General features: G+C 42.0%; 2 protein-coding genes across 3 annotated transcripts in view; one reads left to right on the plus strand and one right to left on the minus strand.

The window, feature by feature from the left end:
- GLRX2 (glutaredoxin 2) overlaps nt 1–2,261 on the minus strand; it is an 8,803-nt gene extending 6,542 nt beyond the window's left edge. Inside the window, exon 1 of one of the 2 annotated variants that reach the window (XM_015426427.1) lies at nt 2,189–2,261. In XM_015426427.1, the coding sequence (XP_015281913.1) occupies nt 2,189–2,238 (50 nt within the window). In that variant the 5' untranslated portion in view covers nt 2,239–2,261. Of the gene's footprint in view, nt 1–2,026 lie in introns of both variants that reach the window. The other variant, XM_015426428.1, reaches the window with a different exon arrangement.
- A 382-nt stretch (nt 2,262–2,643) lies between these two features.
- CDC73 (cell division cycle 73) overlaps nt 2,644–27,117 on the plus strand; it is a 143,075-nt gene continuing 118,601 nt past the window's right edge. The window contains exons 1-7 of the mRNA XM_015426430.1: nt 2,644–2,980; nt 9,939–10,044; nt 13,414–13,483; nt 13,963–14,025; nt 14,109–14,161; nt 14,935–15,023; nt 19,408–19,624. Of these exons, the coding sequence (XP_015281916.1) occupies nt 2,850–2,980; nt 9,939–10,044; nt 13,414–13,483; nt 13,963–14,025; nt 14,109–14,161; nt 14,935–15,023; nt 19,408–19,624 (729 nt within the window). The 5' untranslated portion in view covers nt 2,644–2,849. The remainder of the gene's footprint in view (nt 2,981–9,938; nt 10,045–13,413; nt 13,484–13,962; nt 14,026–14,108; nt 14,162–14,934; nt 15,024–19,407; nt 19,625–27,117) is intronic.

Here is a 27,117-nt window from a genome sequence, read left to right on the forward strand (position 1 = left end):
CACTTAATTTTACTTTTATTTGTAGTTTTGAGCTGTTCTTGACATAGCTGGCTAACCTGGTTTTATTTCTGTGTATTTTATATTGAAGTCGCTTAGTGAACTGCCGGTCTGAGGACTTAAACCACTCTGTGTGCTTTTTTTTTTTTTTCTACTTGATTAAGGAATCTTCACCAAATACTCTAACACAGAGATATTTGCTTAGTGACTCACGAGCCACATGAGGCTCTTTTGAGCACCATACCCTTATGTGGCACCCATTCCACGTTTAAGGAAACGAAGTAAGGCCATTGTAGTTGGCAGGTCGTGCCCATCTGGAAACAGCTGTTAGTGCAGGGATGGAAAAACTGCTAAGCCTTCATGAGCTGCAAGCCTCGTGCCAGGGACGGAAGGGCTGTCCTCTCCAGCAACTTTCCTGCCCTTTTCTGCACTCTCAACCCAGCACCCAAGCAAGCTGGCAGGAATAGAGCAGGCTGACTGCAGAGAAAAAAACAGTAAAACCACCACAACTTCAGTAACCACACATGAAAAGAGTGAGTTTGCCACAGTGGCGTGGTGGCGGTGGTTTTACTCCCCCTTCTCCACAGAAGTTTTTAAATTTTAAAGGTTTACAATGTTATATTTAATTTCAATATCTGTATCTTATATTATTGTGTGTGTTTGGTGAGGTGGCGCACATGGCATTGAGTAGTCATGTGTCTCTTGGTGTAAACGGTAGAGATGTAAAATTTCCGGAAATTTTTGGAAAAATTGAAAAAAATGCTACATTAGTATTTCTTTTGTTTTTTCTAGATTGAAAGTCATTCTGTTACTTAGGAACATAAAATATGACTATGGACATTTTTACTTGGCACGAAATTATCACAACTAGCATATTAAAAATATAGTGTATCCAAACAATTATTACAAACAGAATACCCAACCACATGCAAAAACAAAACTGAAACTTTTTAATTTTCTTCTGACAATCACACCTCCTAAAGGAAGAAATGCATCTTGTTCTTGCATTGGAGAGTTCAGTTTGTAACCTCGGACTTGCTTGTCCTCAGTGCACAGAAATTAGATCAATCTGATACCATATATATATATATTTTAGAAATGATTTGGAAAATATCTGAACACCTTGTCTTAAAATATTTTATTCATCATGTTAAAATAAAAAGTTCCATAATCATTTTTTTTCCTTTTCTTTTTTCAATTTTTCCAATTTTTCGGGGGAAAAAAAGGGTTCAGGAAAAAAACATTTTCCCCCCAAATTCTTCCGGTTTTTCCCCGGGCCTTAAACGGATTGTGCTTTTGGCTCTCCATGAACTGCAGAGTGAGAACCACAGCTCTACCATTTGTTAAGGCTTGACTGACAAGCAAGCAATCTCTTTACATATTAACCTCTTTAGATACTAATTTCCGATGTCTTTAGATATTAATCCACCACTCTCATCCCCATCCGGTTACCAATTACTGGTCCCAGTGGTTTTCCTGTCCTACTGCTAGGGCTTTCCTCCAGGCAGCAATGATAACCGCCCTTGAGAAGCACCCAGTCGCTGTATGGATTGCTCATAATTACATGGTAATGGAAAGTTTTTTTCCCCGGGTAGGGCAAATACAGCCTATGAAACAGTTCTGAAACCCCACAGCCTACTTTGCCCAAATCAGTTCAGTAGAAGCTGACATGGCTGATTGACTGGAGTGGGAAGGTACTCTTGACATGCTCAGAGAGACACTGCCGGTTCCAGCGCTAACTCCAGACTCTCACTGCAATCGTATGTAGAATACTCTAGCTTGGGCCCATTAATTTCCATGGGCTGAATCTGGAGTAACTGCATAGGATTGCCCTGTCGCGCCCCTCTCGCCTTGCTCTACACTACAATTCTGCAAAGGAAGAATTAAGGTTTGTTTTACTCGGAGCAAGTCCCAGTAAACGAAACGGGGCTTACTTCCGAGTAAACGTGCACGGGATAACCTTAGCCGGGTTACCCACCTGGGCTCTACCACGATGCACTTAGCCAAAGCTCCCTTTCCCGAGTTTTACCTTAACGCCCGAAACAGAGGAACCTGCGCGCCTACGTCTGCCAAGTCTCTCCCATAAGACCCAGCAGCACACCGACAGCCCCCGAATTCTGGCCGAGTTTTACCGTAAAACACCCGCGCGCAGCCAGATAAAGCCCCTGCGCCGAAAGACAACTGCACCGACCTGAGCCAAGGACCAGTCACCCTTAGCCTCGGCAGCCTTCTCAGAGCCATAAGCAGAGGAAGCCGACTCAAGCCCCGCCCTCTCTCGGAGGATCGCCGCGCGTCTAGGACCCCTGCCACCAGCAGCTAGCTATTCCATTGCCTGTCATTTTTTTTTTGCACTATGTCCATCTTTGCGCGAACTAACCAACCAGACCGCACCCCCTTTCCTTCCGCGTCGCCAGGAGAGGCTCGCTGAAGTGCCAATCATCATCGGTGCCGCCCACTCCTCAGGATTGGAGGCGGGGCCAAGCCGCAGACCATGACCAGGCCCAGGAAGCCTTGGTGGCTTCTCCAATGGAAAAAGGAGATGGCGAGAGCGGGGGTGGGAGGGACTGTCGGCTGACGTGAGCGCAGGCGCCAGTGCGGGCAGGCCGGCGGGGTCCTCCTCGCACTCTCTCGCTTACCCTCGCGCGGAGCGGCGGTGTCGTCGTCGTCGTCGTCTGGGCCAGGTCCGTCCGTCGGTTTGTTTGTGTGCTTCTCTTCCTTTCCTGTCACTGAGGCGTCGGTCGGTCGGTCGGAGGGAGGCACGAAGGCAGCCGTGAGGAGGAGGGAGCGAGCGAGGGCGCGCTCCGGTCTCGAGGCCAGCCAGCGAGCGAGCGCTAGCCAGTCAGGCTGAGGCGATGGCGGACGTCCTGAGCGTGCTGCGCCAGTACAACACGCAGAAGAAGGAGATCGTGGTGAAGGGGGACGAGGTGATCTTCGGCGAGTTCTCCTGGCCCAAGAACGTCAAGACCAACTATGTCATCTGGGGGTGAGTGCAGAGGGAAGGGCTTCCTGAAGGGTGTCTGTGTTTGGGGGGGGGGGATTATGATCAACGTGTGCTGTAGAGATCTGGGTTCGAATTCCTGTTTAGTCAAGTCCTACTCCTGGCTGGAGCTTTGCCTGGGTGTCAGACGGTTGCAAGGATAAAGTGAGCGTGGCTGACAGACAACTCCCCAAACTCCGTAATAAGTACCCTGCTGCATCGGACCGGACGTTTTATGTAGTTCAGCATCTGCTTCAACCAGTTGCTGTGGAGGACCAGTGGATGGGGCATGAGAGGCCCAGGCCTCCCTCTTGATGTTGCTTGGTAGTATTTGGAGGTTTATTACCTAGTGAAATTGCCTTTAGTCGTCATGGTGGGCCCATGCATGCTCCATGAATCCATCAAATCCTTTTTAGAATCTATCTGTGCTTATGGCTATCACATGTATCTATTGGCTGTGAATGCCACAAAAGTTCTTGTTGAATGAAAAAAGACACTTCCTTTTGTTTGTTCTGAATCTATTATATGTCAGCTTCATTGAGTGCTTGCTATTATAGGAGAAAAAGAAAAAAGTTCTCCTTGTCCAGTTTCTTTACTCCATGTATAGAGTGTATGCATGGGAGAAGGTTTGGGTACTTCATGTGATAAATCAGGAGATCATTGGTATTGTTGGATTGCATCAGATCTCCGATTCAGCATCCCACACTGGTCAGTCAGATATTCCCCAAGTGGTAACAGGTGTACATGCAAGATTCCTTTATTTTAGTTTTATCCAAAACAGAGCTACCCCCTAAAAAAAAAAGTATGTGAATTCACTTGCTTCTAATCCTAGAAATATTTGAAAGATAACATAGGCACCGGGCACACGGGCCAGATATCGCGGGGGGAGGCGTGGCTAATTGCCCCGGCACAGTTTGATCCGCAATTACGCGATCAGACGCGCTGGCGGCACAGCACGGGTCCTTCCCTCGGTGCCAGCAGGTAAACGAGGAACCATAGTGGAATGCCGCGCGCCAGCGTGATCACACCACGGGCGTCTGGAGGCAGCCCGTGGCAAACGTTTACTGGTACCTTGGAGGTACTCGTTTTTAAATGCGCATTGTCAGCGGTATGCCACGGGTGCGCTCCACTTCCCAGACGTTGGGGTGTGATCATGCCCGGATAATCTGCCCACCTTCCGTGCCTCTCCCGCGGCAACTTTGCCTTGTGGCCGGGGCCATAATAGAGTTTTAGAGTCACTGAGTAAGCCCTGTTTTGAGGTGTCCCAATGTGGTACCTGCCCCATATTTCAGAAAATATGGCAAGGCATTTACTTTGTGGGGCTTGTGATTGACAGGTGGTTCCCACATTGAAACAACTGTTGGTGCAAGCATGGCTAAACTGTGATCCTCCCTGAAGTGTAGGCTTTATGTCAGGCATGAAAGTAATGTTGCTCTTTTGATTTATGTTATTGTGAATATGGCTTTCTGTGTGCTGCAGAGTCAGTACCTCTGTTCTAGTTAAAATAACTGTAAGTGGATTTTTCTTTTGCTGTTTTCTGTGCATGGGGGGGGGTTTCCCTCACTGTCTGTCTTCATAAGTTTAAGATGTCTTGGTATGATGATTGGAAGGAAGATGTTGGGATGGAAACGTTTAGTGGCCTCTTTTAGGAATAGGCTGTTTTGCAGGGGAGAAGCAGCAGGAAGGAGACCTAAAGCTGCTCTAATGTAGCAGCTTAACACGGTTTGGGACACTGAGCCGTTTGGGAAACTAGAAGGCAACTGCTTGTCTGTGCTGCTGACTAGTATGCTGCCTCTAGAAAGCTGCTCTAATGTAGCAGCTTAACACTGAGCAGTTTGGGACACAGCGGTTTGGGAAACTAGAAGGCAACTGTTTGTCTGTACTGCTGACTAGTATGCTGCCTCTAGGTGTAGAGTTGTTATGACTAGTAGCCACTGATCTGTGTTTCCATGCAAAACCACTTTTAAAAAACAACAGCAACACTACATCTTGTATAAGTGTATCCCATAAACTTGGCTGTTGTGGTTGCATTTTTATGCATGCTTGTTTTGGAAGTGATTGCCAGTAAATTCAATGAAGGGTGGGCTAAAGAGAATGAAGTGGGCTGTGGAGAGTGTGTTATGAATACAAGAGCAACCAGGATGGGATACATGTGGCAATAGTCTCTTAATTGATTGCAAACGAAAGAGAAGATGGAATGGTCAGAAGCTAGCTGAGAGACTGAGGCTGCAATTGTCTATACACATTTCTGGAAGAAAACTGCAGTAGACTTTTAAGTATGATGTTTGGATGCGGTAGGCTGCAATCCTACATAGGCTTATTTAGCTGCATGCATTGTTATGGGCCTGCTCTCCAGTTGTATCTTCAAGTGAGCAGATTGTAAGAAGGAGGATTTGATAAGGAGTATGAAGGGGAAATCTGGCCAGATATCTGTGAATGAAAGGAAGAGATCAGGATGGGAATGCCCAGTGGTCCCTTGTATGGAACAGAAGTATCCTTGTGGAGATGGGTTCCAGTGTGGTGGTAAAGATCGCTATGTTTTGTGGAACTTGTCATCTACTATTACAACAATTGCTGTCGGTAGTGCACCTTTGGTGGTGGGGAGGGCAAGAGCTGAAGAACTAGGAAGCTGACTTCTCTATATTGAGAAAGTTGTGGGTAAGTGAGACCCTGTGTGTATTTCATTCCCTTTGCCTTGTAATGTGCATGCTTGTGCTGTGAAACAATGTTGTGCTTTTCCCTCACACGGGAGAGGAAAGGCTCAAATTAGCAAAAGAATCATTTTGATGTCTTCTCCTATAGTTATGTTTTGTTCTTAGCTTCTTTTTGGAATCCTGAATAGATTGTGCTGCAAGGAACCACATAGAGCTGAGTGTGGTATTTGTAGGAGTTTCCAAACCTGAGTCGGCAGAGAAGCGATTATGATACCCTGGTTTTGCTTATTGTGTCACAGGGCTTCCTGACTTTGAACTGTAAATCAAAAGCGAGTGCATTTATTTTTTTCCCTGATTTTGAGGCTTATTCAAGGAGATCTTAGCTGGTGATAGTGTTTGTAGTGTGTTGTAAAAAGATTGCTTTGGATGATCTAACTCTAACTGTGGTTATTTGTTAACATGCCTGCAGTTTTAAATGTTCTTTGGAGTGGACCTAAGGCTTGCAATTAAGCCTCTACAAGGAGAGGTTGTTTCCACCACAGACTCTAAATTGCTGCGCAGGAAAAAGGAAACATCTCTTCTGGCTGCTACTTGAGTAGGCATTTCTAGTAGTACATCCCTGTCTATACTGTACTTGCTTTAAAGGGTATACTGCTGGTATTTTAAATGCTTTTGTATTTTGAATTTCAGTTCTATATTAATTGCATGCTGTAGCTTGTATTGTTAACAGGTAAAGCCTGATTTGAATGTCTCCCCTCTGCTACTTGTTTAGAAAGAATTCTTAGCAGGGATGGCTATGAATGTAGAACACTTACACACATTGGCTCAGGAACATTATTCCTCAATGTAGCACTGATTCCATGTTCCAGGAAAGTGAGTAATTTCTTTAGAATAACTTCACTGTTACTCTGGGCTTCAGTGTTCTTTTTTAAAATGCAACACAACTCGCCCATGACAATTGTATCAAAGTTGTACAAATTTATGGGTTCTTTGTTTTGAGGCTGGGTTAACATATGTAATTGAATAAGATGGTAAAATGAGGCTTCCTATATCAAAACTGCCAGCAGAGTGGAAAGACAGTCCTAGATCCTCAGAAGTACTCTGCTAATTAAAAGGACATTTATTTATTTATTTACACATGCACGCATGCATGCTTGGGGAAGGTAACTAGGGCTTGTCGTAGTCACGTGTCTCGGTCAATGGGAATGGTGGCTCATCATGGTTTCCAGAGTGACTACCACTGGGGTAGAGGCTAAGAGTTTCAAGTATTACACTGGACGTTCAGATTTTGCTCTGGTTAGAAAAAGTCACTCTTAGCCTATGCTTGAATTTGTAATAGGTATAATACTAGTCTGGTAGGATTCTTGTAAGATTTTGTAATAGGTATAATACTAGTCTGGTAACTAGGATTCTTGTAAGGTTTACTGATGTTATGAGTGTTCTGAATAGATGAGAGCACCAAATGTTAATAAGATTACAACTCCAGGTTGGGAAATTGTTGGAGATCTAGGAGTGGAGCCTGAGGAGGGTGGGGTTTGGGGAGGGGAAAAGACCACATCAGAGTATAATTCTGTACAGTCCACCATCCAGAACAGCCATTTTGTCCAGGGGAACTGGAGAGTCTGTTAGATCATCAGGCACCCCCAAGAATTTGGGAACCCTACATGTTAAGTATTGCTGTCATCATTTTATCTATTACGTCTTTCAAGGATCTCAGAGAATAGTATCATGTTATGCTTATAAAATCTGATTGTGAAGCTAAACTGTGGTTAGGGCTACCAAAGTTACATGGCTGAACCAGATTTTGAACCCTAATCTCCATACCCCAAGTTGACTGGTACATTCCTGTAACCTGTAAATCTGAATATTTCTGCATAAAATGGGGAAAGGTTCCCATGTAATTTGGTTCAGAAGGTACAGGACAAGATTAAGAGGAAGAGCCCTGACCTGGATAGCCCAGGCAAGTGCAATCTTGCCAGATCTTGGAACTTAAGCAGAGCTGACCCTGGCAAGTTATTTGGATTGGAGACCTCCAAAGAATGCCAGGAGGCAGTGAGTAGAATATTGACTTAAAATGTGTTTGGCTCTTTCCAAAACAAAGAAGATATTCATGCTGTTTTTGGTGTTCCCCAAATTTCCCATTTTTTCCATCAGAAAAATTGAAAAAGTCTTTCAGGGGTTCCTCTGAATTTTTTGCCCCTTCCTGGTCCCTCACATCTTTAGGAGCTAGCCCAGTTATTACCTATGAATCAAGTTATCAGACTTTCATGTACCTCTTTCATCATGAAAATGGACTTTATAGTTATAGTTTCATTATTGTTATATTATTTATCACTGTGAGCCGGCCATGGTTGGGAAGGCGGGGTATAAATGTAATATGGTTGGGAAGGCGGGGTATAAATGTAATAATAAATAAAGAAATAAAATCAAGATGGGTAGCTGTGTTAGTCTGTCTTGTCTAGCAGTAGAAAAGAGCAAGAGTCCAGTAGCACCTTAAAGACTAACACAATTTGTGACGGGGTATGAGCTTTTGTGAGTATATCTGAAGAAATTAGTGACTCATGAAAGCTTATACCCTGCCATAAATTTTGTTAGTCCTTAGGGTGCTGCTGGACTCTTGCTTGTTTATAGAGCTAAATGAGCCATATTTCAGTATAATTTGGAAGAGGACGCTTAAAGTGCTGTGTCAGGGAGTGGGTATGATGGAGTGCTCGGCTGTCTTTAGATTTGGTAGGTAAGTTGTGGTTCATTGAATAGTCCAGATTTAACTGGAATTTGACTTTTGGTATTTGTGCCTCAAAGTAAGCACCAGCGGTTATTTGAGTTCAAATCTATTTTGAGTGTGTTTGTACAATTATGCAGCACACATACATTATGTTTAATGTGCTCGATCATCATAACCTCTGAAACTTTACCCAGTGCCTAAAACTGCAGTTTATAACTGTTCAAGAGGAAGGCCAATGAGGACTTCTGAGAAGAAGCAATCCCTTCTATCTCCCCCTTCTCTTTTGCTAGCCCTCACCCTCTGATCACACATCCACCCAACCCATTTGGCTGGTCATTTTTTTAAAAAAAATCGTTGTGTATGGAATTGATAACACAACCCCCTAAATGCCATCTGTGGTCTCGTCAAGTTGCAGTGCATGTGTCTGAACACACATTGGTTCTGTTATTTGGGTATGGGTTACAACCAGTGTTCCCTCTAAGCTGAGTTAGTGTGAGCTAGCTCACACTAACTCAGCTTAGAGGGAACATTGGTTACAACCCCTAACTTTTTTCTGCTTGGGGGATTTTTACAGATCATTGGATTTCCCCAGGTTTGTAGAAACATATATCCTTTTTGTTCCTTGTCCTATTGTGTGGATTATTTGATCTGCACTCTGGGGCCATGTCTGGAATTAGATGCTGGATATAAGTAGGATTCCTGTGGAACGTATATTTGGTTATCAGTAGCAGCACGAGTGTTCTGTGAGCCATCACTTTGTGATCGACATCTTGTTGAACGTCTTATGCTGCAATTGACATATACTGTAAGATGTACAGCTCCGGAGTAGGTTGCTCCTGTTACCTCCTTGCCCACAGAGGAAATACTTGGTTAACTACTCTTGCTGCAGGAAGATATTTTTGTGTGTGGGGGGGGGGTGTTGTTGTGCAGTATTGTAATGTGGCCAGATTAATCATTCCATTTTTAGTTTGTAACCATCAGCATTAGTTTGGCCCTTTTTATTTTGCGTCTTTCTTGTGCTGGTGGAACTCCTGTGAGATAAAGTCATATCACATACATAATCAAGGGTTTATCAGTGTAGGTTCTGTTGCATTAGTCCACTACATTGAACCTACCTTAAGTCCTACTTGAATTAAGTAAAGCTTAATTGTGAGGGTAAGGAAAATAAAATTTTGCAATCTTTAACCCTGTAGGCCCAGGCCAGGGGAAATCATTGTGTTGGTCAAGATGAGAAATAGCAAAAGGTCAGTTAGCTGTGATGGGGAAGAAAGCAAGTTGGCTGACTTTGCAAAACAAAGTTTTTTATTGTATGCATGTCTAACTGTAGTATTTTCTTAAAATATAATTTGGGTAGCTGAAGTTCCACTGGTAAAATCTTTAGCACCCTGTTTAATATGGGCTTCTTAAGCAACTACCCAACAGGTTTGCTGGCATATGGGCAATCTCACTCTGGTTCAAAGTACAGCTGCTCAATCTACATGCTTATTTCAGTTATTTCTCCCAGCTCACCTACAGAACATAACTAGTGTTTGTTTACATCGTTTCCAAACTCTTTCCTAAGTTCTGTGTTTTCCATGTTTTACAGGACCGGAAAAGAAGGCCAGCCCAGGGAGTACTATACTTTGGATTCAATTTTGTTCCTGTTGAATAATGTACATCTTTCACATCCTGTTTATGTCCGGCGTGCTGCGGTAAATATATCCACAGAATATGATTCTGATATTACTTGGTAAAGTTCTTGGGTTGCCTGCTTGTCACCTGTATGCTTATATCATTTGAGAGTGACATTTTACACTAAAAGATTCCCAAGGCAGTAACTGCAAAATCACAGTCCTACAACACATTACTTAAATTGGATGCATTTGCATCAGTGCATTTAGCTCTTATGCTTTGTGATCACTTTTGATAGATTTGCAATTCTGTATTAACTTATAGCAGACACTGACGGTATTTTGGAATGGAGACAAAGCTTTTAAGACTACTGAGAGAGAGGGAGTGGCACATACACTGAGTGAAATTCATCCATTGTTGCTTGGCCCATTTAATTATTAAAGTATACACAGAGTATAGGTTTTTCTTTATCTAGCTGTAGGCCAATTCAGTCATAACTTTGGCTCTTTTTTAACAGCAGTTCATGAACTGGTGGCCAGCCTTTGCTGATGCTTTATCCTTGGAATGACTTTACCAACACTAAGCCCTACTAGAATTTCTTACAATCCAGGATCTGAAACAGTGATTTTAAGGGGGCTTGAGGTGTAGATTGAGGAAAGTTCCAGTTCGCCTTGACAGCAGGGAATGTCAGTTGATCTTGAATTACCTGACCTACATTGGGAAGGGATTGTTTGCTCTGGAAGAGAAGTTGTGAAGTGGAAGTGGGTTTCTGTAAGACTTGCCCCCAGTTGGCTAGCTATGGGTATCAGGAAGCTGGCATTGCTTTGACACCATTCCTGTACGTCAGTGTCCAGTCTGCTGCTGCTGACTTACTCTCTGTTCTGTCGTTTTTCAAATATATCGCACATCTCAACCTGTGTACCCTGTGCCTTTGTCTCAGTGGCTTTGACCTAGAACTGACCATTTAAAATTTCATGAAATCAGGCTCTTTTCACTATTTTCCCACTCCCTACTCAGTTGTGAGATGTGGGGGTGGTATGTTTCCTGTGACACCACATGTGATAGGTAAAGGTAAAGGTTTCCCTTGCTCGCAAGCCAGTCAAATCTGACTCTAGGGATGCGGTGCTCATCTCTGTTTCCAAGCCGAAGAGCCAGCTCTGTCTGAAGACGTTTCCATGTTCATGTGGCCAGCATGACTAGACGCAAGGTACACAGAACGCTGTTACCTTCCCACCGAAGTGGTACCTATTTATCTACTTGCAATTTCTTGCTTTCGAACTGCTAGGTTGGCAGGAACTGAGACCAGAGACGGGAGCTCACTCCGTCATGTGGCACTCGGGTCTCGAACTGCTGAACTAATGACCTTCCGGTCTGCAGTTCAGCATCTTAACCACTGAGCCACCACAGCCACTCAGACTGCTAGATCTATGTTAATTGATGGCAGAATAGCCTATTCAGACTGGCTTGAGTTAGGACTAGAGAACCTCTCTGTCTGAAGAAGTTGCTCATCCAGCTCTGCAGTCAAAGTGTTCGCTCTTACCAATTGCAATTGTAAATAATGGCAGGTATCTTGTTCTGGAACTACACCTATTCTATCTAATAGAAGCCATCCATTTTGTCCGGGTTCCTTCTCTGTCCATTTTAGCCTTACAGCCTGTAATCTTGCACATTGCTGTGGTACTTCTGTTTATTTTCCCACTTGATCTGTGCTTTGCCTCATTCTTCAAATAACAAGGTAAAGCTTCAAAAGGAGACCAAGTAGATACACTATAAAGGCTGTTTGTTGTAAAGTACCTCTTAGAAACATTCACTTTGCTGTAGGAGCTCAGAACAAACAATGGGAACCCAGGTCTAAGAATAGAGATAATTTTAGTACCACCAAGGGAGTGGGGAAACACTTCACATGCATTTTGGCACTGGCAGCTGTGAGCAAATGAAATACTTCTCAAATCATGTTTTTCAACATCATTAAATTTCCTGTGATATATTGACACCTTAGTCTTATTTATCTAGCATGCCCTGGATTTCTGTGACACTTAGGCATATTCTGGTTTGTAGAAATTGGAAGAAATCGTATCTTCTTTTATAAGTTGTGTTATTTTAATTTAGTGTATTTAAAGAGTATTTCAATTGTTGGCATTTTTAAATATTACATGCGTAACATTGCATGTAACATTGCCTTAGGAGAGATAACAGTGTTGTACAATGAAAAAGTGCATTCTGGAAAACCAAATGTATACTAATCAGAATTTGAAGATTGGAGAATTGTGATTGGTCATAATACTCATTATTTGGTAAGTCAAAGCCATTTAGTGAGTGTATGACAGAGCATGGATTTGAGCACAGATCCCTCAGTTCTTTAGTCACTGGAACACACTAAATAATTATCCATAATTTCCTAGCCATGTCTGTTTCCCCCCCCTGCCTTAATCCATGCACTGCAAGGGCTGTAATTGCCTCTGAATCTGTCTTACTTTTCAGAAAAAAAAATATTGGTAAAATCATTAATCAGGTGTCCCCTGACTGTTCCAGACTTAATGAAATATGTTTAAATGGAGCTGGCTAAAATTAATTTGAAGTGAACCATTACAGTGCTGTTGGTAAGAGATCTAAAGGTCTCATCCCTGTGTCAGTTCCACTGTATTTAATCATACTGAAATGATAGTGTATTGATATTTTCTTTTTTTATGTCTTATGTGCTATTGAGTGCAAGCTCATATAATACTCCAGCTGTGGTTATTGCTAGAAGAAAAAACTTTGAAATGGGGCATTTTGAAGCGGTCAAGATAATGTGCTTATTGCTTGTTCTGCCAGTGACTTTCATTTCCCTCTCCCAACTGAACAGTTACCTTTTCCCTTCAATATGTGAAAGAAGGATGAAGCAGCTTTTTCTCAGGCACCCCTGGCCACTTCTGTGCTGAAAGCTACTTGTTTAGAAGAAGCAGCTCTTAGTAGCATATGTTTGGATGTAACATATAGTTTGTCCTGCAGGTATTAATGATGTGGGGCCCAAAGCACAACTCCCTTCTGTCGTATGGAATGCAAAAATTTTCATTGGTATTCTGTGGACCTTGTGCCCGTAGCAATCCCCAAGCATTCTTGGGGTGGAGAGAGATGGCACTGTGCAGCTTCCATACAACATGTAGTGATTCTGCTGCGACTGGTTGGAGTAATCACAGCTACAGTTTCCTTGAGGTCCTGGTCCTTGCCAGTTTGAACCTCTTTTAGCAATGCTGGCACTTGTAGCTCAACAGAATACACAATCTGCACTTTTGCTGGATGGCATTTTATTGGCAAGCTGGTATATTTGCCATGGTCGTTTGCATCTGAAGGATAAGAAGCAGTTTGACACCAAACTTTACTCCATAGTCTATTAGATTGGGGTTGTTTTGAAACTATGCTTCTTAAGGTGCTGTTGGTTTCAAATACCAAACTTGCCTTCTTTTTAGACTGAAAACATTCCGGTGGTAAGAAGACCTGACAGAAAAGATCTGCTTGCATACCTGAATGGGGAAACATGTGAGTTAAGAGTATTTAACTTGCTACTATTTTTTTACAAGTTATGGTATTTCTAGCCGGGAAGCCTTGGATTTCCTCAAACATTCAGAGGCCAAGTAGTACTAGCCGTCTTTCCTCTGATGAGACTTAAGCTTAACCTATATATGAATAAGAAATCCCGAGTTTAACCTGAAATTTAGGTGAGGATCTCAATAGATCTTTGAGTGCTCTTGACTATCTCCCCCCCAAAAAAAACAAAAGGGCAAGGCATAGTGCAATAAAATCTGTGCTAAGCAGAGTTGGCAATCAGGGATATTGCTTTTGCTTATATACTGTATGTACAAGATGGTTAGTAAGGAAAAACAGTTCTAGATCCCTTTTATTATTGCCCAGTTGTCTCTTCTGCTCTTTCTCTCTCCCCCCCCCCACTGATTGCTTTGTGCCTGCACCTTTTAAAAATAATAATCTATTATTGGTATTTTCTCATTTGTACTATCTAGCAACATCATCAAGTATAGACAGAAGTGCGCCACTTGAAATAGGTCTTCAGCGATCCACTCAAGGTATGATTTAATTATCAAGGGGAATAATGATACCGTTTTATGAAAGACTGCCCCATTAATAACGTTTTAAATTTTTTTTGCAGTTAAAAGAGCAGCTGATGAAATACTAGCAGAAGCAAAGAAACCAAGAATAGAAGTAAGATTTACTTGTAATTTTTTGTCTTCATTTGCTTCTATAACTCTTTGAATAAATGTATTTTTCTTGTATTCTCACAAATGCAGCTCATCATGTTTCATGGTTTTATAAGGAAAGAAAGTCTCCTCGATAAAAATCACAATCTGAAGAGCTGTTAAGGCTTAAGCGAGGGGCTTGTACCATACCAGTGATATTTTATTTTTGTTTGAACTGCCAGTACCCACAAACTGTTTTTGAAACTTTTTCTGTTTCAAAAATGGCCAGGTCTGCTGCTGACAGTGGAGCAGTGGGGTGGAATTTTGTTTGGGAAGAAATAAGCGTATAGTCCTCCTCAGTTCATGGCACTCAGTTCATTCGATCCTGCCCCAGATTAAGGGAAGCCTTGTTGAGAACTTCCTCCTTGATCGCATGAAATATCAGGAACGCATTCTATACCATAGTGAACGTTTGGGTTACACTTTAGACATTAATGATTTTGCAATAATCATTCAGTTTTATGTTAAAATGGATTGGTTAATATTGGCTATTAAATACTAGTGGAGGAGAGTAGGGGAGAGTCATGCCATGAACAACCAATGCACATTTCTAGTCTTAATCCAAGGTTCACTGCTTGGTAGACTTGGGCTGCTTTTGACTCTTCAGTCTCAATAAATTTGTTACCGTCTGGTAAAGGGTTCCTTTGCAGGGCCCATCAGGCAGCTTCTCTGATGCTATATTCTTTTTCTCAAAGGAAGGCCAGGGGTAGTCTTACCACACTGTTTTTCCCCCCTTAGGATGAAGAGTGTGTACGTCTGGACAAAGAGCGACTGGCTGCTCGGCTGGAAGGGCACAAGGAAGGCATTGTGCAGACAGAGCAGATCAGGCAAGCTTTGCTTTCTTCATGATATTACAGTATTTACTAAAAAGAAAGAACACCATAAATGTAAGACAGCCCCCCTAAAAAGTTAAACATATATATATATTAATTACTGGATATAACACTAATGTGCATGCAGTTGTAAGACAGCCCTCTCTTTTTTGGGAGGGTATACCTGGGGAAAAACCTAGGGGGGAAAACCTAGTGTTGCATTTGAGTAAATACAGCTGTGAAATGCTCTCATAGGGTACCTCTCTCAGCACATAAGCTTTTCTGAGTGCATCGCAGCAAAAACGGACAATGCTTTAATATTGCCATTTTAGGGCAGCCTGGAAATGGAAATAACAGTGATAATATCAAACATCTTGATACTTTTTTCAAAAATTATTCTCATAGGAAAGTAGCTGTTTTTAATGGGGCATACTGAAAAGATCAGAAAATGTGACATGGACCTTCCATTTAAGTAAAGAGCCTGGCATTCCCAACATCCTCTTTACAGAATGGGTGGTCCAATCCAATGCATATTTAATAGAATAGAAAATCCCATTGAATTCATTAGGGTTTGCTCTCAAATTTTGCAGCCTTAGACTTGAAAGACTAAATTGCAGCTTGGCCAGGAATACTACCTGACCCTAGGCAAGTCAGTTTCACAGCTTCTTTTATGTATCTGAGAAAATAAAGCAGGGAGTGGATGGAGAAGTTTTAAAAGATGATAAAAGGTTTAGTGTGCTTGATGAGAGGAGAGCAATATCAAGATTTAGAAAGATTACTGCAGGATCTTGTTGAAGCATGTAACATGGGGCTTGCCCACAGCACAGACTGATAACTTACTTGCTTGTAGCCTTACCTCTGACTTTCCTTTTTTTTTAAAAAAAATATTGAGTTTATTACAACATATATACAAAATAAGAACACAACAGTATCGTACAACCTTGTGATAGAGAGCCAGTTTGGTGTAGTGGTTAAGTGTGCGGACTCTAATCTGGGAGAACCGGGTTTGATTCCCCACTCCTCCACTTGCACCTGCTGATGTGACCTTGGGTCAGTCACAAGCTCTGGCACAGCTGTCCTTGAAAAAGAGCAGTTTATGTCAGAGTTCTCTCAGCCCCACCCACCTCACAGGGTGTCTGTTGTGGGGAGGGGAAGGGAAAGGAGTTTGTAAGCAGCTCTGAGACTCCAAGTGAAGGGCGGGATATAAATCCAATCTCTTCTTCTTCTAAGTAAGATATTGAACATATAAGATGCATAGAACAAAATTAGAGTCCAGTGGCACCTTTAAGACCAACAAAGGTATATTCAAGGTATAAGCTTTAGTGTGCATGCACGCTTTTTCATATACGATGGAATGGTGTGTTAGGTTCAAGCTTATAGACAGGGATATTAACATGTAATATGATAATGTTTAATTTTGTTCTTCTGCTTCAGACCAATATGGCTGACTACCTGAATATATAAGATGCATAGAATATCATACAAAAATAATTCTCTATTATGTTGCATTAGAGAAGTGGATCATAACACTGAATTTAAATCAGCCAACTACCAAACATATCATACAACCTTTTTAATCTCAGATGTTAAGCAAGTTCATATGAACCAATTTTTTTAGGAATCGCATTGTGAGAAGCCAAATAACCTAATACAGGAAACCACTTTACTACAGATTTGGAGTATATATCCCTATCTGTATTACTTTATTTGATTAGTGACTTTTTCCTCATTATATATAGATTCCATATTTTGTTATGCCACATATTTATGGGAGGTCCTGCCTTGTCTCTCCATTTAGCAGCTATAGCTGTTTGTGCTGCAATCAATAACATGGCTATTAATTCTTTAGTAGATTTTGGTATAGCTAGATCTGGCTCTGACTTTCCTGAGGGTCCACATGCCTCACACAGGATAGTATTGCCAGGCAGGGTAGGTGGATTTAATACACGTAGCAGGCAGTAAGATTTATGCTATCAATAGACAATCACAGTTCTTCCCTTTTTCTTGTATATTCTCTGTCTAGGTGTTGCTTCTGAAAAACAGGATAGTAAGAATTACTGCTTGCTTCCTTTCTATAAGCGTGCAACAAGCTTGTACCAAATAGTAAGTGGGTGGAAGATTGCTGAAGGAATGGTTATTTCCTGGTCCTTAGAGGTGTTTTTTTAAAAAGCCACACATGCATCTGTAGCCTAGATATTGTTTCAAGGAGAACTTTAAGTTGCAGTGGCATTTGTATGGAAGGTACAGGTATTCTTCGGTTGCCTAAATTACCATCTAAAGGATCAAGTAGTTGTGTTCATCACTTGAAAAGCTATCCAGCGCTGAGTCAGGATCATCAGTTTCTAGGCACAGTGGCTTCTGTTTGTCCCAAAGAGGCTTACATTGTTCTCCTCTCCTCGCTGAGGAGGTAGATTAAAAGTGTGTGACTGGCCCAAGGTCACCCAGCAAGTTACCATGGCAGAGTGGGGATTCTAACCTGGGTCTCCCAGATCCTAATCCAACACTGTGTCCACTGTACTACACTGTCACTCATACACATATGAACTCTAGCATACCCAGCAGAAGGATTGGGTTTAGCCCAGTGTCCTTCTTGACATGTAGATTTCTGTGTAAAAGGCAGAGTGCAGGACTGAGTTGCTTGGTAGCAAAGCCCCTTAAACGGTGACGGGTAAGTTTTACTTAGAGAACCCAGAATTGCCAGTTGATACAGGAATGATGAAACCTAAATTCTTACATGTACAATTGGGGACCTGCAAGAAACTTGCAGGAGTGGCCATCCCATTCCCCCCACCTTGGTTTTCTCCCCTTTCTCTCTATTTCTCTCTCTCTCTCGGTATTTTTGCCTCCCACTACCCCTTTTCTTAACTCTTTTCTGCATGGGCTTTTTCAGTGCTTGGTAGACTTTGCTTTGGTTTTTTCCGATTTCCACATGCATTTTCCGGCTCTTAGATTTCACTTTATTTTTTGGGTTTTTCACCTGGGCTTTTTAAGGGCCTTTACTTTAAAAAGGGTGTGTGTGCTGTGACACCACCGATAGCACTGAGATGACAGCACCTTTCTTTGAAAATCTTAATTATTTAACCCATATGTGGAAGTAAATAAACTGACTCCATAACTGTCAAAATGCACAGGGACGATAGACATGTGGAAGAACCTTGCCCAAATGGATTCAAGTGCTTGTGGATCAATTCCCAAGAAAATCAGAAGTAACTCAAAAGTGGGGGAAAGGTCAATAAATAAATACTCTCTCTTCTTCCCATTCCTGTCACTTTTTCTTTCTTTCTGCCTCCCCACCCTGTCATTCTCTTTCTCTTTTTCTGCCCCCACCCCATCACACTCTCTATTTCTCTCTCTCTCCCCCTCTTAGGTTTCTTTGCACTCATTACCCTCACCACTGATTGGCACACCACAGCTTCTCCCTCCCCTATCACTGCTGTCATCGCTAGGGCTGTTGTGGTTCCTGGCTTATCCCCTGCCTGTCACTGACATTGGACCTAGCACAGCTCCTAGCCTCCAGTGCTGGGCCTGCCACAACTTCATCTTCCCCAACTGCTGTGTCATCATTCCTTTCCTGGCGAGAGCTGCAAAAGGAGGGCTGGGGGGGGGGGGAAGAAAGAGAGGGCTGCTGGACTCCTGTAGTGTGCAAGGGGTTAAGTGCCCAGGCCATGCCCCTTCCCTGCAGCAGTGTAATAAACCTGGCACACTTTTTTCTCCCTCCACCCCTCCTCCATCCAGTGCCACCCCACCAAAAATCATCTAGCTATAGGGCTGAGTGAATGACTGTCATAATTTCTTACCTTTGGGGTTCATCTCACCACCCTCTCAGTCCTGTTGTTCATGACATGGGCTAGTCAATACTAGGTCTTCCTGTCATCCTTGGCTGAACTGGGAAGAGACTACAGAACTAGAGGAATCTAATAGGTCTTTTATTTTCCTGGTACTGAATATGGGGGAAAGGGTAAATACAGAGGAGTGACAGAGCTACTAAGAGTCCCCTTCAATAACCGTTAATTTCATGTACATAACACTTAAAATATTGTCTTCAGCCAGAAGATGGAAGTAGAGCTCTGCTATGTTGCTTATTGAAAACTTCCTCTTTCCCCATTCTCTTTGGTATATGTAGTTTTTTAATTTTGTGAGTCTCTTGCACGGGAGAAACTAACAAGACATTCAGTGTCTGCAAAAATTGCCAGGTTTAGCCCCTAAGACAGTGAATTCATTTATCTGCATAAATAATACTTCGATGTTTTTTTGTAAAACTAAGGAAAGTAATTTTCCAGCATAATCGGTTAATTGTTGCTTGTACTGCCTCAGCACTCATTTAGAGCATTCAACTGGATCATATAAATGCTGGCCTGTGACTGTGCTTAGTTTGTCTTATGCAATAATGCTTTTCTAGGTCCCTGTCTGAAGCTATGTCTGTGGAAAAAATTGCCGCTATCAAAGCCAAAATCATGGCCAAGAAAAGGTCCACTATCAAGACTGATTTGGACGATGACATAACCGCTCTTAAACAGCGAAGTTTTGTAGATGCAGAAGTCGACGTAACGAGGGATATAGTCAGCAGGGAAAGGGTGTGGAGGACAAGAACTACCATTTTACAAAGCACAGGGAAGGTAAGGGTTCATTCATCCTATTTGTTTCCAGCCACTTTTTATGATTTTGCACTTGTATTGGATTTATTACTATGTCTGTATTTTAACTGTTGTGACCCGCCCTGAGCCTACTTGTGGGGAAGGGGGGGATATAAATTCAATAAAATAAATTTAAAAAATTAGGAAGATTATGCTTTTGTCCATCTTATTCAATAATTAAGCTAAAATACATTCAGACACCTGACAGTGCACATTACTAATATTCACCTAAGCAACTCATTTGTGTCTTGATTATGTTTAACTGTGATTTGATTATGGTGATTGCTTGTTGGTCTCGTTAGACCTCCTAATATGTTATGTAGGATTTCCCCACTAAGCTCTAGACCAGGGGTATCGAATGTGTGGCCCGTGGGCCGGATCTGGCCCGCACAAGACTCAAAACTGCCCCCCCCCAGCAACTTCTTTCTCCTGCTTCCTTTCCCAGGGCTGCTCCTGCAGCCATACCCTAGCTTGCTTTTTCACAACTCACTCAGTGGCTCTTTGTTTCCTGCCTCTTGCCTCCCTCCCCCTTCTCTCTCACACACACAAACAGACACACAGAGAAACAGGCACACACACACAGCTTCTGCTTCCTTTTCCGGGGCTGCTCTTCCTTTGTTTGGGAGGGAGGGAAGCAAAGAGAAAGAGAAAACAAAGTTGGAGTCCTATTGCAATTTCAAGACCAACAACATTTTATTCCAAGTAGAAGCTTTTTTGTGCAAGCATACTTCTTTGGAGGGAGAGGGTGGGTGGATTCTTTTGACAAGCACAATATACATTGAGGAAATTATTTTGGCTTATTCTGAAAAGCTTTTTTTAATGATTGGATTTTTCTGTTCCAAAAAAGACCTTGATTAGGAATCAGAACACGTGAATTGGTTTTTATATCTTGGAGACTGGAGTGATTTCAGATGCCAAATGATAATAGCACACATTGGTAATGAGACAGAAAGCTAGCTCTCAATTCAGTCCAGGAGGATGCATTGTCTTGAGCTTCATTATCAATTGCAGTTCAGCAGTCTCTCTTTCTAATTACCCCTTGAAATTCCTCTGTAAGATAACTGCTGCTCTTAGGTCACCAACTGAACGTTGTGGTTTCTAATGTCAGACTTATGTCCATTTATTCTTTGTATCCTCCTGGACTGAATCCTCCTGGATGGAATTGAGACCTAGGTTTCCTGTCCCATTACCAGTGCTGATATCTCCATGCCTACTTCCTCTCTGTATATCACACCTAATCCAATCATGCGTGCTATTGCCATTCAGCATCTGAAATCATCTTTATAAAGTTTATATCTCTGGTACCTCTTGTTACATTTTATAGCACGCATAGACTGGCCCAACAAAGTGACATTTATGTCAGATCCAGCCCTCATAACAAATGAGTTTGACCCCTCTGCTCTAGACATATGTTTGAACTATTTCACCTCCAGTTCAGACTTTGGGTTTTTTTCTCCGTGGTAAAAATCTGAGTAAGAGCTGACAAAGTAGATGGGCTCCTTGTATAAACATGTCTTAAAACCCTATGTTTCCTCAGGGTCTCATCTGGAGGTACTGTTGTTTTCTTTTCTCTCTTACCTTTCTTGCTAATTTAAGGAACAATAAAAAGGAATAGAGGTGCTATTTATGCCAGAAACATGAATTTAGAATAACTGTAGTCAGTGTGCTGGTCTGCGTTAGCTCCATCCTGTATGCTCTGTGCCTTTGCCCTGAGTGTCAGTCCCAAAAGGAAGAGGGTTAATAAACACAGTGCCCATCCTCCTCTCTTTGCCTGCCCCTCTCTGGTCACCTTAGGAGGCAGTGAATGAGTTCTCCTCAGTTCTCTCTTGCTCAGGCTTAAATGGTTGAAGCAGGCCTTTAAGCCCCTCCCACCTGCCTAGCCCCTCATGAGGCACCAAGGCTTTCTTGGGCTCTCAGCCACACCCTGATTCCATAGAGACTGGCCTGTTTCTTTTCTTGCAGAAAAGGAACTAGTTGGCAACTGCAGCAAAGGACTGTACTTTCCTGTTGGTGCTGCATCTTGGTGCTTAGATCCTGAAGCCACTTGTGGCCTCCTGTGACTCTCTCTGCATGATGGCCCTCCTGGGTGTGGCAGGTCCTGGGGCTCCCAAGCATTGTTCCCTTTAAACTGAGTTAGTGTGAGCTAGTTCAGTTTTTTTAGCCTTCAGCTCACAAATTTTAGCTTTAGCTCACGAAGGGATGGCTCCAGAGCAAACTGATTCATGTAGGAGCCAAATGGCTTGCTCACAACTTTAATGCCGGTGGCTCACAAAGTAGAATTTTTGCTCACTAGACTCCACGGCTTAGAGGGAACATTGCTCCCAAGAGAAGGTTAACCCAAGGTGTAGCAGCACAGATAGCAGCAGGCTTGTTCATTTATGGGGGGATCCACCAGGGACAAGGAACATACTTGGCTTCTATCCCATTACCTTTTGAACCTTATTTGGTTGCGCTGTGCACATTTTCCTCACTTCTTTCTCAGTCCTCAGCTGCGGATCTGTGTGTGGATTGATGTTGGGCTGATTTTTGTTCATGTTGAAGTGCTGTCAAAACCTCAAACATGTCAAATTAATATTCCTCTCATTTACTGGCAAGTAGCTGTTAAATTAAAAACAAAGGACAATATGAAGATGTGATTGGTATGAGATTAGATTCATGTGTATCATTCAAGGGTGGGAGAGAAAGACAACAAGTGCTAATCAGTGTATTAAATAACTGGGGTATTCCCAGATACGCGCATTTATATACCAATGGATAAGCAAAGCTAGGTGCTGAACCTTGTTAATTGTGAGCAGGGGAAAAATGAATGGGCTTGATTCAGGTGTGGGAAAATACAGACTTGATTGAGATGTAACACCAGAAGCAGGATTTAGGGATTAGATCATGGGATTCTTCATATGTTGTCTCCTAATCCTCCATTGTGTTTTTCCCAGCTCCACTACCTATGTTTAGTGATGCTTGTCTGTTGCTAACTCCTTTTAAAATGCGTGTACTTATGCTCTTAAACTTACTTTGACTAGATTCTCAAATGTGGGTTTTGGGGCATAAATTCTAGTTTGTGTTGGCAAGTTTATTTTACCTTGCCCGCTTCCCCGGGGAACCTTGTAATCAGGGTGTCAGGGTACGTGTAGTCCCATTTTATTAAAACCTTGGTCTACCCAAACTGGGCAATAGATTTGTAACTGTCACTATCCTGAAAACTGTGGCAAGAAAATGTGTGTAACCCAATATGTGAGAAACTAAATAAATGTTTAGGATGGCGGAAGACAGGAGGGCCTGGCGTGAGCTGGTCCATGGGGTCGCGAAGAGTCGGACTCGACTGTGCGACTGAACAACAACAAAACAAATGTTCAGGTTCTGCTGCCTGTCCTGAATTCTTTCTGGCTACCAAAGCTCAGTATAAACTGAAAAGTCTGTTTATTGAAAAACATTCAGAATCTGTTTTACTGAATTTCCAGGTGGGTGGAACCAGTGAGGATTATACGGTGTCTCAAGGTATTGGAAACTGGAGTATAAGCTTTGATTTTTCAGGCAGATGATTGGCTCACTGTACGCTGAGAAATAAATACAGTTCATATGGTGATGGCTTTAGATTTAAATGATGAACCTTTTAGAATGGAGTCTAAAAATAAACATATACATTGATCCATGTGAACACTTTTTAAAGACAAGTCTTTCTCATGCCTTATGTGTGAATACTCGTAATGGCCTAAACATGTTTTGCTTCAGTGCCAATAAGTATTTCCTTGTACATCAGAAAGTTTTGTAGAACACATAGGAAATCTGAAGCTTCAATATTTTGTAACACATGACCCCAAGATTTTGTTAAAGTAAACATTCTATTGATAACTAAATGTGGTGTTGGACAAACAGCTAGACTGTTCTTGTCAGATCTTATGATCCTAGTCCATAAGACCTTGAACCGGTTAAAACATTTGTTTTAAAAATCTTATTTCATACGATGCAACGCTGTCCTTGCTTGTAGTCCTCAATATCTGCTCTCTCAATAATCCAGTTGTTAAAAACTGGTACTATTAATTGATAGTTTAAAATGTTGGTAGTAAGGATTTTTTTGAAACCAAATCCTTCAAATGAGATTTACAATACAGATTGTAGCCTGTTTGCAGTCTGCCTTTTGTTTTGTAATTATAGAATCACAGAGCTGGAAGGGGCTTGTACAGGCCATCTAGTCCAACCCCCTGCTCAATGCAGGAACAGCCTAGAGCATCCCTGACAAGTGTTTGTCCAGCTGCTGCTTAAAGACTGCCAGTGAGGGGGAGCTCACCACCTCCCTAGGCAGCAGATTCCACTGTTGACCAACTCTTATTGTAAAAACGTTTTTCCAAATATCCAGCCAGAACCTTCCTTAATTTAAGACCATTATTGCGAGTCCTATTCCCTGCCGCCAACAGGAACAGCTCCCTGCCCTCCTCTAAGTGACAGCCCTGCAAATACTTAAAGAGCACAATTATTGTTAGCAAAATGCCCACCAAATGGTGGGAATATGTAGTTAAAATATTTATGAAGGTGAATTTCAGGTGAGTGGATAGGTGAGCACTTTAAATTTAGGCCCTCTAGATGACACAATTCTACTCCCATGGATATACAGTCAGAATGGGTTCCTCTGTTCCTTTTTTGGCTGGCTTTGTGTTCCTCTTTCTGCTCCATTTTCTAGCATCTCCCCATCTCATGCTTCTGTCCATTCTGGCATTCTTGAAGGGAACCACATCAGAGATTCGGAACTGGGATTAAGCCTTGTTTCCTCTTTCCTGGTCTACTTGTTGTTATTGTTTTTTACCAGGGATTAAGCCTTGTTTCCTCTTTCCTGGTAGACTTGTTGTTGTTTTTTTACCGGTGCCTCACAGCTATCCTTCTGTGCTCATTAGTATTGCATATTTGTTCTTGCCTTCATTTACTCAGCCTAAGTTCACATTTGCATGCTCTTCACTGAATGATGCAAGTCCTCACTTCCCATATTGTCCAGCACTGCCTGTGGCATTTTAAGGGGAGTTCTCCTTAACTTGACAACTGTGGCCTTTTTTGAATTCTTACCTTTGGATAGATTCTTGACTTTTTATTTGTAGCCTAGAATACTTTAAATGACTCTATGTCTTAGTATCATTCAGTTTAAACTTGTTTCCTTACAGTGCCTGGCAGCAAGGCTTTTTGTTCTGCGAGAACTTCATTCTCAAAGTAGTCTCTGTAGTACCTGCTATTTCAGGGAACTTGCATTCTCAGGTGGCCACTCTTTCAGGAATGGGCTCAGGTTGTTTTTAAGATGCTATGCTGGTTTAAGTCTGCTTTGTAAGCCTACAGTTCAAAGCTACAAGGAGCATAAAAGAGGATCTGCTTTTTTCATCTAATAGATCATTCTCTCTCTGAGCACTAGGTGGTAGTCTTGTTCCATGTCCCTGAAATTGTAAATTGGAAGATTGAATTTGAGTACCAGAGGAGTCCTTTGCAGGCTCAGAGTGCTGAGGTTGATTTCCCCTGTTGTCGGCTTATTCAGACTGCAAATTTCCGTAATTTTTTAAAGTGTCCAACATCATGAATTATGAGTCTCATAGACATTTAAATCAAGGCAACTTCAATCATTAATTAAAATGACTAATTTAAATATTTGATTTAATTCACATTTTCATTGTGTAAGTCATATATTTCTTGAACAAGATTGCATACTAACTGGTTGCTGAACCAATTTAAACATATTTTGTTAGCAGTTTTGTTAGACCCTTTATTCTATATAGGACTATAGTCCCAAACTTCTGGTCATGCTTTTTGCATTATGAAAATATGTCCACTGAAACAGTGTATTTCCACGTGGCTTTCTGTACACATGGAAGGACACAGTTAGTTCGTAGACAAAGTTAGGTGTAGTTGAGGGGTGTAAAACAATCTTAGAAGTAAGAACTGGTAGTTTCAGGGCAGAAACAGTATTTGTGACGTGAAAAATAAGTGTCTGTGCTGTTTGCTTTATAGAGTCATGAATATAGATAATTTTGCAATAATAGTAAAATATGATGTATTTATTTATTTTAAGTTTACATACCTCAATTAAAACTGTCTTTCTGTGCATGAAGAGCACCCAGGGAAGTTAACAATAAAATTGCAACATTAAAACAGTTTGAAGTTTTTGTAATGAATCTGGTTCTGTAAACAGCTATATCCGTTCAGTAAGGTCAGTGAGCAAAGGAGTCATATAGCCATTGTTCAAATGTCTTCTGATTTAAAACATGTTTAATCTGTGCTGGAAGACTTGGAAAAATGGCATGTCTTACCTCCAGAGGGTGGTTGCTGGGAATTTCCTGCAAGTTCTGCCATCTTGACTGTCGATAATGTAAGTTCCCATAGCAAGGCCCAATCCATTTATCTCAAGGCTTATGCAGAGTGGTAAAGGTGGAAGTAGTCCTATCTCGTATGCAAGCTATTTAGGGCTCTAAAGATCCTAACCAGCACTTTGAACAGTGCTTGGAAAGAAACTAGAAGCCAGAGCAGTTGACAAAGCACTGGGTATATCATTGTAATGAGTCCCAGTTAGGTCTCTAAGTGCTACATTATGAACCAGCAGAGATTTCTGTACTATCTTCAAGAGCAGCCCTACATAGAGCACATTACAGTGATAAATAAATAAAAAATAAATAAAATCTAATGCGGATGCTGCTAAGGCATACATAGCTATGGGCATGTCTACTTTTTCTCATAGTAGCCACAGCTGGCAAATCAGCACAGAATGATAAAAGGCACTCCTTGCAACCTCCATCAACAGTCCATCCAGTGACGGTGAGTCCAGAAGCACCTCCTGGCGGTGAACTTGATCCTTTAGGGAGAAGTTCAACTTCATCCAGGGCAGGCTTATATGCCTGTTCTCATATCGACATTACTCCGGACCTGTGGTGATTCTGTCATTGTGGTTTAAATTTCAATTCATTCAACCTCATCTAGTCCTTCACTGCCTCTAGGCACTGGTTTACTCTTTCCGCTATGTCCCTGGATTTTGATAGCAGATGGGAAGAGAGCTCTGTGCCATCAGCATATTTGTGCCACTGTCCTCCATATCTCTGGGTGATCTCTCCTAGGGACCTCCTGTCCCCCATGCTATTTAACAGCTACAAGATGGAACTTAAGCCAAAGGCCACCAGCCACGGTAAAAGGTTATTATTTCAGTGTGCGTTGCTATCTGTAAATTTAATCCTGGAAGTTATTGCTATGTGAGACTAGAGCTGTCTTGTGGAATGCCCTATAATTTGCAGGAGTCTTTGGAGGAAGCCAGAAGTTAGGCTTTTCTTTTTTTTACTGGAAGTTCTAGCCAGTGAGAGCAGATGGTTGTTGGTTCCTCCTTTATACCATACATTTACACTGAACAGTTAGTACCAGTTTAGTTTCATGGAAAATTGGAGTTTCTGGAAGCTTGATACAGAGCCCTACTTTTTGTGAAGAGTGCTGGCTAAATTGGTGTAGCTGGGAAGTGTCAGTGT

The sequence above is a fragment of the Gekko japonicus genome, unplaced genomic scaffold (assembly GCF_001447785.1).
Source record: "Gekko japonicus isolate JY-2015 unplaced genomic scaffold, Gekko_japonicus_V1.1 scaffold930, whole genome shotgun sequence".
Taxonomy (NCBI): Eukaryota; Metazoa; Chordata; class Lepidosauria; order Squamata; family Gekkonidae; genus Gekko; species Gekko japonicus.